The sequence below is a fragment of the Brachyhypopomus gauderio genome, chromosome 9, assembly GCF_052324685.1.
Source record: "Brachyhypopomus gauderio isolate BG-103 chromosome 9, BGAUD_0.2, whole genome shotgun sequence".
Taxonomy (NCBI): Eukaryota; Metazoa; Chordata; class Actinopteri; order Gymnotiformes; family Hypopomidae; genus Brachyhypopomus; species Brachyhypopomus gauderio.
This window is the reverse complement of record NC_135219.1, coordinates 2,264,344-2,281,486: the sequence shown is the minus strand read 5'-3', so window position 1 is coordinate 2,281,486 and position 17,143 is coordinate 2,264,344. Positions and strand designations below refer to the sequence as shown.

At 47.4% G+C, this 17,143-nt stretch overlaps 1 protein-coding gene across 1 annotated transcript in view; it reads left to right on the top strand.

The window, feature by feature from the left end:
* The first annotated feature begins 17 nt into the window (after positions 1-17).
* scara5 (scavenger receptor class A, member 5 (putative)) overlaps positions 18-17,143 on the top strand; it is a 41,114-nt gene continuing 23,988 nt past the window's right edge. The window contains exons 1-3 of the mRNA XM_077016434.1: positions 18-623; positions 4,278-4,396; positions 6,505-6,636. Of these exons, the coding sequence (XP_076872549.1) occupies positions 4,285-4,396; positions 6,505-6,636 (244 nt within the window). The 5' untranslated portion in view covers positions 18-623; positions 4,278-4,284. The remainder of the gene's footprint in view (positions 624-4,277; positions 4,397-6,504; positions 6,637-17,143) is intronic.

The following is a 17,143-nucleotide window of genomic DNA, read 5'->3' as shown; positions in this document are numbered from 1 at the left end:
TTTTAGAAACTGAAATGAGATCGCCATGCAGTTTGTGTTGAAAACATAGCAAGAAGCGCACGATGGTTGGTTTTGTGTCTACAATTTACAATGTCCATGGATACTAGCTGTGTCCACTAGCCTGGTGGAGCGCTACGGGTCACTTTGAATATGTATTTTTCATGTATGTATGTGTTGCTGGACATATCGCGTTGTTTGCAGCAACAGAAGAGGGCGTGCTCGCGAGACAAAACTTTATCAACTTTTAATCGGCCGAAAGCAACTATAAATCGGGCGCGTTTTCCGTTGCACGTGAGAAATTAGATGCTCGAGCAGGTCCAAAACGAACCTGCCCTCCGGATGAGTCGGGCGCGTGTGTGAACGGAAGAGCGTTTTGGAGGCGGACTTCTCCACGGCTCCGTCAAGTGCAGCGCACTCGGAGCGCACCAGACCGACGACAGACCTGCCAGACGCGCTTCTGCAAGAACACAGACGGAAGACCCCCGCCTCTCTCTCTCTCTTTGACCTACAGAAGAATTGACGTTTTGAAGAGCTCCAGAAGTCTTAGCGCACCTCACGGGAGAAGGTCGGGATGATCTTTTGAACTTTGCGCATCTTCTCTTGCATGGTGAAAACTTGTCAAGGTGGGTAATGGATTTTTTTGTATTTGTCAGTTTTGAACATGCGCTTGTTTTAGGTCGTTCTGAACGCCGATCACCGATGTGTGTTTCTGGAGTCAAAACGGTCAGTGCATTGACCTCTGAGAAATTAACCGCGGATTTTTCTGATCTGGGTAGATTTGCTCCGACATGCTGCACTGGGTGACTTGTCGGTCTGGTAAAAGAAACAAGCCGTGTAACACACCGATGTACAAGTAGCGTGTGTTTAACCTGCAGGCTGTTTGTTTTCGCTCAGGATGTCTTCCATGTCTGGTGCCTCCTGTGTGTGTCACATGTTTGTGTTGTGCAATGCCGCACATGTATGAGAGAGAGAGATGGTACGGACACTGGGGCCCAGACGTGTGTCAGTGTGTTATCCACTGGACCTAGTTTCTCTGCTTCCATCAAGAACAACCAGAGCCGGAGTGGCTAATCGGGAGGTTCGGGAGGATTCCCGATGGGCCGGCTCATGTCAATCTTTAGTTTGGGCCGATTGGGAGGGAAAAATAATTTTGGGCCGGATTTGGGCATGAAACTCCTGGGCTGAAAAAGTGTCCCACTCCGGCCCTGAGAACAACCGTTCACTCACTCACACACACAGACACACAGAATTTATGCAATCACACAGGAACGCACACAAACAGAGAATTCATGCAATCACACAGGAACACACACACCAACACAGAATTCATGCAATCACACAGGAACACACACACACACACACACACAGAATTCATGCAATCACACAGGAACACACACACACACAGAATTCATGCAATCACACAGGAACACACACACAAACACAGAATTCATACAATCACACAGGAACACACACACAGAATTCATGCAATTACACAGGAACACACACAAAGACGGAATTCATGCAATCACACAGGAACACACACACAAACATGGAATTCATGCAATCACACAGGAACACACACACACAGAATTCATGCAATTACACAGGAACACGCACACACACAGAATTCATGCAATTACACAGGAACACACACACACACACACACACAGAATTCATGCAATTACACAGGAACATACACAAACACGGAATTCATGCAATCACATAGGAACACACAGAGACACACTCAGAATCCATGCAATCAGATTGGGACACACACACATAATTCATGCAATCACACAGCAACACACATGCCACAACTTAAGCTGCATACACAAACACACACACAATTTATTGATTTATTTTTGCAGCTATTAGAACCAGTGAGCGAGTATAGTCATGCCATTAACCCCATCACAGCTCAGCATGCTGGGAAATGGGGGGGGGTAGTACGGCAGTGTAAGATCACGTGATATCGAATCCTTCTGTGTGTGTGGGGCAGTTCTGTGCCGAGGTGAGGTTCTTTACAGAGGTGAGAGGCAACTCTCCTCTTTATTGCTCCTGGATCTGGGGGAACGCCGGCACACCAAGTGGTGATGTCATCCCGAGATCCATGGAGCCTCCCGCGGCCAAACGGAAAATTCTCTTCACTGGACCTGGACTCTCTGCTCACGGCTGAGCTGCGTTGGGATCTAGCCCTAATAGAACCGATAAAAGTCCTGACACAGGCGCGCCGAAACGCTCTCGTGCAGCGGGACAACTCGGGCAGAGTCTGGGGTCGTTCCCGGGGCAGTATTAACTTCGCAGACTCCTGAGAGCTCTCTCCCTTCTTTGACCCACGCTGTCACGCTGTCCGGCCCTCTCCACGACAACAAGGTATGTGTGCCCTGTCGTCATGGAGATTGATGATGCGGAGCGTGTTCTGTCTTTGAAGTCTCTAGGAGTGTCTCGGCGTAATCCCGCTTTGGCCGGAGACAGAGGCTCTGCGGTGTGCTTTAAACTGTTCGCCCCAGAGACGGCCAAAGCACGCACTCGGCCCGCTGAAAGGCACTGCATCCCTTCATTTAAAACGCACTTCATCAGACGGAGCACTTACCTCGGAGATCAAGGGGAATGTCACCAGCACTGGTGCTTGCGTAACGGACAGAGCCTTTGCACTTTCTCAGGGCATGTGGGTAGTGTCTCCTAGCAGCCTGTGTGTGTGTGTGTGTGTGTGTGTGTGTGTGTGTGTGTGTGTGTGTGTGTGTGTGTGTGTGTGTGTGTGTGTGTGTGTGTGTGTGTGTGTGTTAGTAGATCAGCCTGCCAAATGACTAGATTTCACCACACACTCACTGCACTTAATGAAGAAGCCCATGATTAAGCACTTTTTAATGGCCTTGATAAACACTCGACCTGTCCCACACACACACACACACACACACACACACACACACAACTCCATGAAGACAGGACACGGCTCTTAAGGGTCACGCTGTCTCGCCCTGAACGCTGTCCTGTCTCCACACAGACTCAGCCGCCTCCCCATAACACCTTAGAAATGTTGCAGACAGTCTTACCACATTGCCAACAGTCCATAGAGTGACATTAAAGATGCTCTGTGTCAAATTTAAAGATGCTGTGTGTGGAAGTTGAAGGTGTGATGTGTGGAACTTAAAAGCTCACACATAGGAAGAGATAGCCACTTCATCTGCTGTCCTTTAACAAGCAGGGTTTCAGATATTCCTGCAGGCGATGTTCTGACCAGCAGGACGGTGTGGTCTGACTGAGCCCGGCTGGCGTGTCGGCTGTAGGCGGGATGTAGGCGGCCTGTAGGGCAGACACTCTAAGAGGCAGCAGCAGACTGTGCTGGAATGCACAGAGCTTGAGTTACCTGGTCTGCTAAAGTTCCCTCTCTCTGCAGCGGCGTCTGTCTTACCCACAGTGTTTTTCTGCTTATATCATTCTCTCCCCATCTCTTTCTTCCCCTTCTCTCTCACTCTCTCTCTCCAGCGCTTTCTCTCTCGCTGTCACCGTCACCCTCTCCTCAGCGTTCATTTTTCCTGATGCCACTAGATGGCAGCACTGCAGGAGACTAATACAGTAGCACCACTTGTGCAGGGTGCTGTCATGACAGAACCTCGTGGTGTGTGCTTTTACTTATCCACTTAAGCGTGTGTGTGTGTGTGTGTGTGTGTGTGTGTGTGTGTGTGTGTGGATGGCTTGTAATTTCTCATAAATACTATACACACACAGGAAAGCCATACACATGTCTATGAGTCACCTGCATCTATTCATTATAGCTTTCAAACTCACTGTTCAAAACAATCTGTCCCAGACGGAGCTTTTTAAAGCCGCCTCAAGTCCCAGGAGCGGCAGGTCACTCCCACTGTGCTACAAAGCTATGCTACGTCTGCAGCCAGAGTGTTTCTTAAGGGAACATTTAAGCCAGCCTCGACAAGTTTGTCGTTCATCATGTAGTTTTGGGGTCTTTTGGGGTCTCACATGATTCGTGTAAATCGCTCGTTCCGAGACATATTACATCTCAAGTTCTAAATTAGCTAATGATTTGACATCCGATTCAAATGCAAATGTACTAATGTGTTCACAAAGTATATAGTGCAGGAGGGCTGACTAGATGTAGTTATAAAAGTCTCTGTGTCTGTTCTAGAGCACCTTCTGGAAAATCTGTTGATCAACAATGATAGTCAATGATTGATCAATAATTGATCAACAATATTGATGCTGGTAAAGGGATCTATGCAAATCCTGCATGAGTCCTGAAGCTTCCCGTCCCGCTGCAGGTCCTGAATGGAGAACAAGGCGATGTACCTGAGCACATATGAGGAGAGAGACAACGGCTCGTTCTACGAGGAGGCGTATGATGGCCGGAACCTCTCCAAACTCAACCTCTGTGAGGAAGGTAGGCACCCGCACCTCAACACCCAGAACTCCACCTGCAGTGAGAGAGAGAGAGAGAGAGAGAGAGAGAGAGAGAGAGAGCAAATCCAGGCTGTCACTTGGTTCCGATCCACCAGCATACAAGGGTGAAACCACATAGCAAATGCATTGTTTGGAAAACACAGGAACCATTTACTGTCCTATCCTCTCTCTCTCTCTCTCTCTCTCTCTCTCTCATTTCCTGCATCATGCGTGAACAGTGTGCTACCCCCCCCCCCCACACATACCCTCAGCCTCTTCAGAATACATGTCTAATAAATATAGAGAAACTACATTCACATGACACCTGGTCTCAGAGGTCCAGGAGATGGAGAGGGTGAGGGAGCATGCTGGGTAATAAAACAGCCCTGTTAGTGGGAGTGGAGCATGCTGGGTAATAAAACAGGCCTGTTAGTGGGAGTGGAGAGTGATGACGGGGTGCTGCGTGAGTCCGGACTCCCCCAGGACTTTTACCTCTCGCCCTGTCACTCGGGAGCAGGTGGCTGGGTTGAGGTTTGAGGGAGGGGTGGAGGTGCACGTGGGTGGAGGTGCACGTGGGTGGAGGTCAGCAGCAGTCCTGACAGGTGGAGAAATACACAGGTCATGAATGCAGCCTTTGTACTGAGACACTCTCTCTCTTGCTCTCGCTCTCTCTCTACACACACACACACACACACACACACACACACACACACACAACACACACATATATACACACACATACACACAGGCAACAGAGCTAGTGGGTATGATGACATTGGTGTGGTTTCTTTTTAAATATGTTCCCATCTTTTGTAGAAATCTAGTCTCTCTTTTCCTGTCTTACTCTCTCTCTCTCTCTCTCTCTCTCTCTCTCTCATGTACACATAATGAGGTATAAAATCCCCCTCTCCCTCCCTCCCTCCCTCCTTCCTTATGGCTCAGACTTTACAGTCCCTCTCAACTCAGTGTCCCACTTATAACTTTAGTTTTCTGTGTCATTGGATCGAAGCGCTGGTGATCCTCTGTCTGCTCTGCCACGCTTCTCTCTTCTGTTCCCTCCGCTCTGTTTGAACGAGTCACTTTAACAACTGCTCTGCCATGCCTCACCGGGACCTGCAAGAAAAGATTCACACTATCTGACTCTGCCAAGAGTCAAGACACCGCAGGAAACCGTCAGGAAACGTGAAGGCGGCAACCAGCTTGGCACCGCCCTGGCGGAGGTCACATGACCCACATCCTGGCTTTTTGAAGCCAAGCTCTCCAATGTGAGCTGGCACTCTGCCACCACCCGCATGGGCCAGGCAGGTTACCTCTACGTGACAAACACGCTGCCTGACGTTTTCGTGTGTTTATCCTTCAGGAAGTCGGTGAGGGTTTTTCCCCCAGTTTCCCCACTGGACACTGAGCGGTGATAGTGTTAATGGCTTCCTTAAGGGCATTTATGGCGATCTAGGTGCTTAACGACATCACGGTACGTTAGTGGTGGACGCTGGGGAAAAATCACAGAGCTGTGTATCTATGGAACTATGTATCTGTGGAGCTGTGTATCTATGGAGTTCATAGCAATGACAGAGAAGCTAAACTCAGAAGCTCCTTTGGGCAGATGTGTGGAGACAGCTGTGCGTTTCCATGTTATGATGAAGTGCAGCGAATCAGCCCTAGAGCTAGTGACTGCATGAAGTTCAGTGTGCGTGCATACGTTCATGCATGCGTGTGTGACAGAGTTTATAGTCTCACAGCATGCATGAACTCATGACATCACCTGCTTGGGAAGAACTCAGAACTGTGTGTGTGTGTGTGTGTGTGGGGGGGGGGGGGGGGGGGGGGGGGGGGGGTTTACGTGGAAAACAGGTTAAGAGCTGTCTTGGATAATCCCATTCAGAGCTTTCTTCTACTGACCAGCACGGTCTTTTGTTAAGCAGAATTGTGGCTTGCATTAACAAATCTTAGATAGATGCTCGTGTGCATAAAATCACCTGCATCCTGACTAGGAACCAAGGTGCTGGTTCTCCTGTGGGATCAGAGGGATTAGGAGGATTAGATGGATGAATGAAATAATATTTCAGTAGAAGAGCCCTTACAGACATTCGCAGCTCTTGTGTTTCGCAGTGGGATCTGGAAATCGCAGAAGGAAAACAGACAGCTGCTGTGGCCACTTGGATTCTCTGTCTACCATCAAATACGCCATCGTTTCCCTCTACATCCTGGTCCTGCTCAACATCTTCGGCCTCTGCGTCACAGGTACCTCTCTCTCTCTCTCTCTCCTGCTCTCTCGATCTCTCTCTCTTTCTTCTTGTCTGTCTTCACTTGAGCTTGGGTCCTGAATAACTTCAGGGATCTGATCCAGGTGGGCTTCGTCAAGACACGTCTCCCCGTGTTGGTACACTGGAGGCCCTTATGGGCCACGCAAGTCTCTGGTGGGCTCTCTGTGATTGGCTCTTAGCTGCTGCTTCAACCGTTTCACGTAGAGGTGATATAATCCAAAAGTCTTCTGGTTTGATCGGTTTCTTGTGCACAGGCAAGTAGTTAAGCGCAACGGAGGCAGAGTGGCTCTGGGGACACCAGACAGGCTGAATCTGGATTGGCTGAATCTGGACAGGCTGAATCTGGATTGGCTGAATCTGGACAGGCTGAATCTGGACTGGCTGAATCTAGATTGGCTGGATGTGGATCGACTGAATCAAGCAGTGTTTTCAAGCAGCAGTGGTGTCTCGTATCATTATCCTAATGTTGATGCATTCCTGACCTCTGAAACACTTGTTTCTCACATTTAATACCATCTGGCAGTGAAATGTGAAGCACTTACAGCATTATACAACATGGATTAACAAACTCCCCTACACACACACACACACACACACACACACACACACACTCTTAATGCTAAAGAAAGCACCTTTCCAGCGTACCTTCTCCTTGACACAAATGACAGACGAGGTTTGGCATGAGTTAGTGTGTTGAAAGAGCATCATGGGTAAAGTTTTACTGCAGGAAGGGGCGGGGAGTGTTTGATCTTTCCCATATGGGGCCCCTTCAGAACACGGTGCCCAAACCCCCTGCTCTAATGAGCCATTAATCACGCACTTTGGAGCATTTCTGCACTTTGACAACACTCACTGGGCAGAAGTTGACAACTCCTTCAGGGCAATGTGTCCACACTGTATATATATAGTGTCTCATCTCAGTCTCTGTGGTTACAGCAAGGTTAAGCAGTAAAGGTCATGATGCAATGATACTATTACCATCCAAGTTTTTGTTCAGCACAGTTTTGTGATGCTGAGTCTGAGTCTGAGACTGAAATTCCCAGAGGGCTTTACTTGACGCCTAAACCTTGCAAGACTTAGACACACAGCAAAAATGCAGAAATAAAAACGTCTTTGTAGAAACGGATGAGGATATGCCTGGAACTGTTTCCATGGGACTAACCAGATGAACATGTTTAGAGCCCGGGGCCATGTCGGGCACTATAGCTGCCTCTCCGCCAAGACTAGGAATGAGTTTTAAACGAGACTTAAATGAGACTGTCCTTAAAAAGCGCTCCTACAAGAACCCCCACGACATGCCGCTTGAATGGGAACGTGAGGTCATTCAGCACGCAGACTAGATGCAGAGCAATCCAATTCATTGTCTCGCGAACCCCAAGCTTAAAGACCGGATGAGCCCAGTTCAATTGAACCCATAGTGACCCAACTCAACAGATCTACTTGGATATGAGCTGCGTCCTGTTAAGAAAATCACAAATATTCAAGGAGCAGGGCTTATTTTGGAAATTATTGGTTTTTAAAAAACAACATTTTGATCTTTCAAACAAGTTTATTTAGTAATACGAGTCTCATCAGAGAGGTGAATTGGTCTAGTACACATGTGTGGGCCCTGTGGCTGTGGCTAAGGAAGATGCTGGCTGCCTCCCAACGTAAACACGAACACACCCAACACCCTTTTTTTGTCCACATTTGCTTTCCATTTGCATTCACACTCCGACACGAAAATTTACGAAGCTGTAGTCCTGGTGACCTGCGTGTGGATATGCACAATAACATTCTTTTGTGTCAGTTCTTAGATACGCTTGCACGTGTGTGTGCGTAAGTGTGAGTAAGAATAGAGAGATGCATAGAGATATAGGCCCTATCCTCTTTCACAACAGAAAATGGTCTCTGACGTTTCATCTCCACTACAGGTAGATATAAACCAACCCCTAGAAGCCAAACCAAGAACCAGCATCCGTCTCCACTCAGTGAGGGCAAGGAGGTGTGATTCATACCATCTAAATGTCAGTCGGCTGTTTTTCTAATACTACAGGAGAGAGAGAGAGTCAGACTGAGAGAGACAGAGAAACTGGCCATTCTACTTAAACTTTGCTGAAGTTTGTTCATTTCTCCATCCAGCCCAGTTCAGTCATGGCTGAGATCTGCCAGAGTGCTTGAGGCCTGGTGAGTGGCAGCCTGACTCTCTGCCGATATGGGGTTTGATTCCTTTGAGGACACGGCCCCTCACCTCCCTCACGCTGGGCTCTCCGGAGAGGGACGTGAGAATCAGTGTGAGAACATATGTGTGAGTGAGATCCACATTCTGTTCGGATGCATCCTGCACCTGGGCTACATCTGTACACACGCACACACAACACAATGTTTGTGTGAGTATGTGTATATATATATGTGCATGCGCGTGCGCACACACACACACACACACACACACACACACACACACACACACACACACACACACACACACACACACACACACACACACACAAAGTGTGCCGGACATAGCAGCAGGTTTCCAGGTAGACACACATTTGGTCAGTAACTGGTAGAGGTGACGAAGGGCTAGTTTTCATTGGCCCTTAAATGACAGTAAAAATGTCTCCTTTCCTGGAACTTCAGAACGGCCCAAAGCAGTTTTAAGTATAAAAAAAATCATAAAACGTACAAATGGCTACAGCACAGAATAAACTGTCAGGATTTCTCTTCAGATCCGAACAGTGTTGGTTTAAGGTTTAATCATGAGTGTGTGACTCTTACGCTGGTGTTATAGATCTCTGCTCTGAGCTACTAAAGTTACATGATGGGTTTGTGAAATGTCCGTACTGTGGTCTTTAGAAGCCCTGAAGGATGCAGCCGGTATTATGTCAGCGCCTCCATGGCCAGGTGGGCTTGAGAAAGCAGGTTTTGAGCGCTACGCTATTCGCCATGTTTTTACGAGCTCTGGGACGGTCTTCGCCTCCCCCTGCTATATAAACTGCGCCGCATGGGTGGAAACATACAGCAACTGTGAAGGGCCACTATTACGGGATTTGAGAAACAGTGGCGTAGTGAGGTAGTGAGGCAGGTGGGTTAGTGAGGTAGTGAGGCAGTGGGGTAGTGAGGTAGTGAGGCAGTGGGGTAGTGAGGTAGTGGCGTAGTGAGGTAGGTGGGTTAGTGAGGTAGTGAGGCAGTGGGGTAGTAAGGTAGTAGGGTAGTGGGGTAGTGGGGTAGTAGGGTAGTGGGGTAGTGAGGTAGTGGAGTAGTGAGGTAGTGGGGTAGTGAGGTAGTGGGGTAGTGAGGTAGTAGGGTAGTGGGGTAGTGGGGTAGTAGGGTAGTGAGGTAGTAGGGTAGTGGGGTAGTGAGGTAGTAGGGTAGTGGGGTAGTAGGGTAGTGAGGTAGTGGGGTAGTAGGGTAGTGGGGTAGTGAGGTAGTAGGGTAGTGGGGTAGTAGGGTAGTGGGGTAGTGAGGTAGTGAGGTAGTGGGGTAGTGAGGTAGTGGGGTAGTGAGGTAGTAGGGTAGTGGGGTAGTGAGGTAGTAGGGTAGTGGGGTAGTAGGGTAGTGGGATAGTGAAGCAGTGGGGTAGTGAAGGGGTCACCCAGCACACACTGGCAAAAGCGAGAGTGTCTGGCCTGGAACCACAAGTCTGAAGTGGTTCTTAGAAGACATGATTGTCTAGGGGGAGAGAGTGAGAGTAAGAGTGAGAGAGAGAGAAAGTGGGAGAAAGAGTGAGAGTGGGAGAGAGTGAGAGTGAGAGACAGAGATTCAGCAGTATGTTCATATCATCTCATATGGTTACAGATGTCAGGGAATGTCAGCACAAGAGGGCCAGAGAGAGGAAGCAGGAGGGACATTTACATTAACGAGACCTTTTCTAGTAGTTTGTGTAAAAAAAGGCCCATGTGATATTATCCAAGCGGCTGGTTCGAATCACTATCAGGACACGTTACACAGCTTTGAGTCCTACTTACTGCTTTACAGACACACACACACACACACACACACACACACACACACACACACACACACACACACACACACACACACACACCTCAGGTTTATCTTCAGCTCGTTCCACTTCCTTTTAACTCAGAGTGCTACAGCGGTGATATTGGGAGACAGAAAGATAGTCTCCCTTGATTTGAGCATCATAATATTTAAGATGTGCTATGGGCTTATGATTCACTGCATCGTGAAAACTAACTTAGACTTTGCTGGGAACATACAGTATGTGGGACCATATCTAGGGTAATTTTTAAGATAATCGACAGACTGGATCATATGTAGGATAATATACATACTGTATACTGTATACAGTATACTGTATACATACTGTGAAAATACTTTGGCATTTCTGGTATAATATTGATCATTCATGCCATTAATAATTCAATGCTATAATTAAACCTTCTGGTTCCATTTTTCAGACAGTAATAAAAAGAGAAAGAGATAGAGAGAGAGCAGGAGAGAAACAGACACAGCAGAAGAGAGACAGAGAGACAGCAGAAGAGAGACAGAGAGAGAGAGCAGAAGAGAGAAAGACCGGGAGAGTGAGAGAGACAGAGAGAGCAGATGAGACAGACATAGAGAGAGACAGACAGATAGACCTATCCAGGGTGGATAAAATGAGATTGAAAGAGATTTGTATTGGACCAGATAGGGACATAGATTTCTATATACCACTTACCACAAACCCTGTCCATCTGGGTAAACAGTTCATCAGAAATCCACTGCTGAGACAGGCAAGCAACACGAACACAATATGTTCTTTGTACAACCTCCTCAAACGTAGACCCCCCCCCCCCCCCTGCCATTTTCTGCTTGTGCATTGTGGCTCGCTTGGAGGGGCTGGTGCTTTGGTCCCATGATTCCCTGCAGAGGTCACGGTGCGCCTGCAGGCATTTAAGTGGACACCCGTGTGTGAACATGGACCCAAAATAACACTTGGACCGGGATCTGAAACGCACACGGACACACTTTATTACTGTGACGATGGCTCAATCTGCCGAACTCCAAGCAGGATGAAAGAACGGGAGATCGGTTTCAAAGTCTCGTCTCTTTAAAATGCTTCCAGGTGACAGCAGATCGGCTAGGTCGTCCGACTGCACCAATGTCTGCTAATCTCATCCCTGCGCCAGAGTTCACGGGTCACTGGTTTGTTGCACAACTGACTTCTCAAGCTTTTGTTCTACTTTAATGGCAAAGGACACAAACCTCACAAAGCAAAAGTCCTCCCTGGGATTTTGTTCCCATCACTTAGATTTGCTGGTTGAAGCTCCTACAAGCAGGCAGGATGTACTTGTTAAATTAACCGGCCAATAATAAAATCATAGTGGGACTTTTAATTTGTAAAGATATTTTTCAACATCAATTCACTGATCGCATTATTGTTAAAACAGCAACATGCTATTGGGTCCTTGGAGGTCTTTGCCACTCTTTTTTGACCAAATTCGGGCCTGTTCATGAGGGTGAAGCAAACACCCCCCCCCCCCCCCCCCCCCCCATCAGGGTGCAATTAAAAGAGGAATTTGTGATGTGTTTACAACACAAAAGATTTGGCTCGCACTTTGAGACATGTTCAACACAGACTCCATTCAGATGTCCGGATTGCTCTTTTCCAGAAAATCTGTGAAAGATCACAGGAGCTGCACAAATGCTGAGCTAGTCCAGTGCACCTGAGAACACGAAGGCTAGGTGAAGTAGGGTGGTTCTTACCCAGAAACCCTCACTGCAAGCCAAAAGCTCCTCAGCCCATCAAGTCAGACACTAACGTGTGGACGTTCACCTGTTCTCTTCACAGATGCCTAACTAAGCCTGTGTCAGCCAAATTTCTCACTTGTACCAGGTCGGTGTGTGGTGCTCTTCTAGTAGACAGCAAGAAGTCCCTCAGAACCGTTTTGTGTTTTAGAAACACAGTTAGAAAACGTAGCCCTGACGTTCAGACAGACAGTGAAGACATGGGATATGTTTGGATTCACAAATCAGGAGAGAGTAAACCTGCCACTAGGTTCTCACGGTGAGCGTCCCAAAACCAGCGTGTGTGATGGCCGCAATACCCCGCCTACAGACAGAAGAGTCAGCCCCCACACCTGCCAGGGCCATGACTCACTTTGTCGAGTAGACATTCAGAACTCGATCCGAGGGCCCCAAAGCCTGTCTGGAGTACTTCTTCAAACAGCGGTTGCTCGGAAACCTTGCGTAGAGTCCTGCGTTGGAACGCGTAGCTAGGGGCCCCCCTCTCGCTGGCTGGGGACAAGCCTCTTTAATGGCTATTTGCACCCCATCGATGCCCCATTGTCCTGGGCTCATTAGGACAGGGCTCCTCTCAGAGCCCAGCAGGAGAGGCAGCACCAAATAACTACAGCTAGAAGTCAACAGCAGCCAGCACACTCACACATTTAGAGGCGGAGTTAAAGGGCATGCTAATTACCGTCCCAGTGCTAATTGGTCTTGACCTTCCTGCTGTTTTTCCAAGTGCCAGTGCTGGGTAATGAACTGGCGTCCAATTCAACCTCCCTGCGAGAAATGTTTGAGCTGCTGAACACAGTAAAGTGCGCCTGCCTCAATATGCAAATTGAGAAAGTATACATTAAGTTCTTTCAAATTCTGACTTCAACATTAAATGAAACAAACCCACACAAAAAACACTGGAATTATTCCTCAAGGCCAAAACTATCTTAAGTGTTCCGCAAGAGCGGAAGCCGTGCCTCTTAATTTTTGTCATTTCTTTAGACATGTCTCGCCTGCGATGAATATTTAAGACTCAATAGTGAAGTCAGGTTCTTAAGGACACTGTTCACTGTGGGAGGGAGCAGTCACAGGCCTCTGTCCCAAAGGAAAAGTGGATCACTTAATTGGATGTCTGAATGCTTTTCTTTTTTGCAACATTAGTTAAGCACAATTAAGAAGTGATTCAGAATAATGCGGGGCGGACTCTGTACGTGGGAAGGGGCGTCGTGGTGTTCCCCTCACGCAAGACTTATCCAGCTCGGAAATGACATTACTCTCAAAACACACCACGAGTAGAAGTGACCAACGTGGAAAAACACCAGCTGCAGGCACAGTGAAACATTCGTTCAAGAAACGCGTCAGCAGCACACCAAACATATTTTCTGCAAATGAGACAGTTAATCATTACTTACTCAGAACTGGAGAGCCCTTCTCCGGGTTCCTGGAGTAAAGGGCAGACAATAGTCTACATACATCAATCCTACCGCTGTACCTCGCTCATGTGTCAAAGCAGTTTCCCATGACTCTGTGGATCTGCTCTTAACTCAAGGGTTGTGTGGAATCATTTTGAAATGTTATTTAATCCCTTAATATCTTTTTTTATTCATTCGTCTGACAGACACCTCTGGAAAATTAACTTGTCAGGATTTAGCATAAAATCTTTCACAGGAAATAGTTCTACACAGTGTCTTCATGTATCACCTCTGAGCTCAACCAAGAGAAGGGGAGGAAGGTAAATAAGTTAAAGTAAGTGAAAACACAAATTCCACAAACACCACGGCACTGAGGTATTCCACTACTGCCAAGTGGACAAGCAGGTGTCTCTCCACCTCATCACCCTGTTCCTTGACCAGTCATTTCGCAGCACGAGACTGTTTCGGCCAATAGTTTCCCAGTATGGAACCTCAACGGCAAATCCCATCTCTGCGTGCGGTCAGCTTTGATCTCTATGCAGAACGGGTTAGTCCCCTTCCCTCACACAGAGCTATCCCGATATTTTGCAAGCATTCCTGCTTGCTAGCACTGTCTGCCTGTGCAATTCTTGACATTCCGACTTTTTTTGACATGCCAGAAGCGAAACATTGTCTGCATGTCTCGCCGTAGCTCCACGTTCATACATCCTGTCCACCTCACATTACACAGTGTCTTTGGGAGAAAGAAAACACAACCCTTTGCTGTCTGAGAATAAGTGGAGTGGAATTAAACCGTCGATAAGGTCATAGAGACGTGTGCCTAAATAGTGGATAAAGGTTAGTCAGGAAACAGGAAATAAATTTGGCCAACGTGCTATTTGTCCCAAGCAGACAGTGCTGAAATTTTTTAGCATGTGTCTAAACTAAAGGGCACTCCTCCCTGATCAAAGAAAGACTTTTTGATACTTTGTCCCGGTCCACCAAAATTGATCCAAAGGCCCAGCCATTCTCAAATGGCTCTGTGACATTTTGCCAACTCCTTCCAGACGCCCGAATGGTGGAAGCAGATGTCATGGAGGTAAAATGGCCCTCTGTTTGTGGTGGTGGAGGTTGGGGTTGCCATGCCAACCCTGCGTCTTTGATGCTCTGCCACCAGAAACAGAAAAACAAGAAACATAGCGCCGTCGTGAGAAGGACCAACACGAAACTAGAAAGGCGGAACGTTCATCTAATTCCGCCGAACACCCACTTGCAGCTCACCCTGTGGCAAGATCAAATTATACAAATCTTGGCTGAAACACACCATAACTTGTGGTCAGTGTTTTGAAAGAGGTAAGCAGTGCATAATGGTAAAGGCAGTCACAGCTGCTGCCATGTTGTCCACATGCCATGAGTCCATATGAAGTCAGACTAGCAAGCTAGCGCAAGCTAGGGCTATTACTCGCACTGACCAGGTGGGTCGTTTTCTGTCTGTGTCTCTGGATTAAGAAGCATGGTCATATATTTCCGGTCATATACTATATAAGTCGATGCGGAAAGTTAGGGATGTCATCAGGATGACGGTGATGCATCCCTGCTAAATATAACTGTCCGACAAGGCATTAGGTATATTGGTCTTGCTTTCTTTAATAACAACCCATATTTAACCATAGCCTCCATGCCTGTGTTGATATTCACGTCTTGACAGCATACGTCTTGTTCACCTTGCTCTTATTACAATTACTCAGACTGCCTACCATAATTTATGGATAGATTAAGGGATTAGATTTGTAATCTTTCTAATCCATGAAGACACATAAAGAATTCAGAGGATAATGATGAATACGCCTCAATTCCTCAGTTTAGGATAATTGAATACACAAAGCTATGGAGTCCTGGAATATAAAACAATGGAAATCCTTCTTTGTCCAGGACTAAGTTTAATAGTCAGTGAAAGTATGTGTGGTGAAGACTGACTGATGGGGTTTCCGTGTTTATTGCCAGTGGTTAATGTGGCCACAAACCATAGAGTTCATGTGCAGCTGTATGCCAGTGAGGTCTAATGGAAGTCCAGGAGGGCCACGTTTCTCTCATGGTTCTAACGCAGATTCTGTTAACGAATTCAGCATTGACTCATCACCTGACAATTTCAAAATTAGCTGCATTACAAAGACCTTTGGCCCTGTAGGACTGGTACTGAACCCAGTGTTGTTGTCCCCGGTTGTCCTCTGTTGTCCTTGTCTAAGACAGTCAGAAAAGCTAGTTTCAGAAGCACACTCCCATCCTGTGCTGGCTGGGGACACTCCTAGCAGACTCAGAGGCCAGCAAACCTGGTTGAAGCAAGTTCTGTCAGGCTTGGTGTCTCTGGGTTAAACGTCAGGGTTCCTAGCAAATCAGAGGCAATGACTTACGCACATGTAAATGCAACACTAGCCATCCTGGGCACATTATGCAAATTAACAATCATGTAGTCAAATGAGGTCTTTCAATTAAGATATTTCTAATAAGCTTTACTGTATAATTAGAAACTAGTCACATTTCTAGCACAAGCATGCAATGCCAGTGACATGAAAACAAGCATAATTACGTATTGCTTATTAACTATAACGCAGTCATGGTACACATCTGCTTGAGACTGCAGAGCTGGTTAATTATACAATGCTATAGTGCTCACTGTAGCACCCACAGCAAATGTTAGCTTTAGTAATATGCATGTTAATGTAAAGCCCCCTAAAAAAATGTGCGTGTGTGTGTGGATGGGTTGGTGGGTAAATATCGCAGTGACCTACATATGGTTGACCTGCAGGTCATAATCTCATTCAGCAGTCCTCCAGACCTGTCAGCGTCTTCTCAAGACTTGTCAGGAGAACCTGTCATTGCATTGTTACACCAGTGTGTCCTGAGCGCAGAAGAATATCCTGACATGTGAGTAGTGATACCAGAACCACTCCGAGACTGAACCGCTGCGAATATGTAATCAATCCCTGTGTTTATGCTCACCAGAGGGGAGTGGGGCAGGACTGAAACAGATGACAGAGCGGAAAGAACGACATGCACTCGAAGGCTGGCGGAGAAACAGGCCTCCTCCAGGTCCACAGGATGAGCAAGGCAGCGTCGTGGTGGGCCCAGGCAGAGAGACAGGGAGGAACGCGTCTTCCAGCTCACGTTAAAGCGCAGAGGGCCAGCAAAGCAAATCCATTCTACTTGCTTTAGTCCTGCAGTAAGCGTGAGGTATGGGAGCGAAGCGCGCTGAAAGATGTCTTGGCAACCGTCCGCGCGGCACGAACAGAGCCAGGAGTGTCATGGCGGAGTCCACGCTGGATCCAGCCATGGAGGGACTGGGTCGTCCTGACATTCTGATGCACGAGAGTTTTCACTCTAGATGCA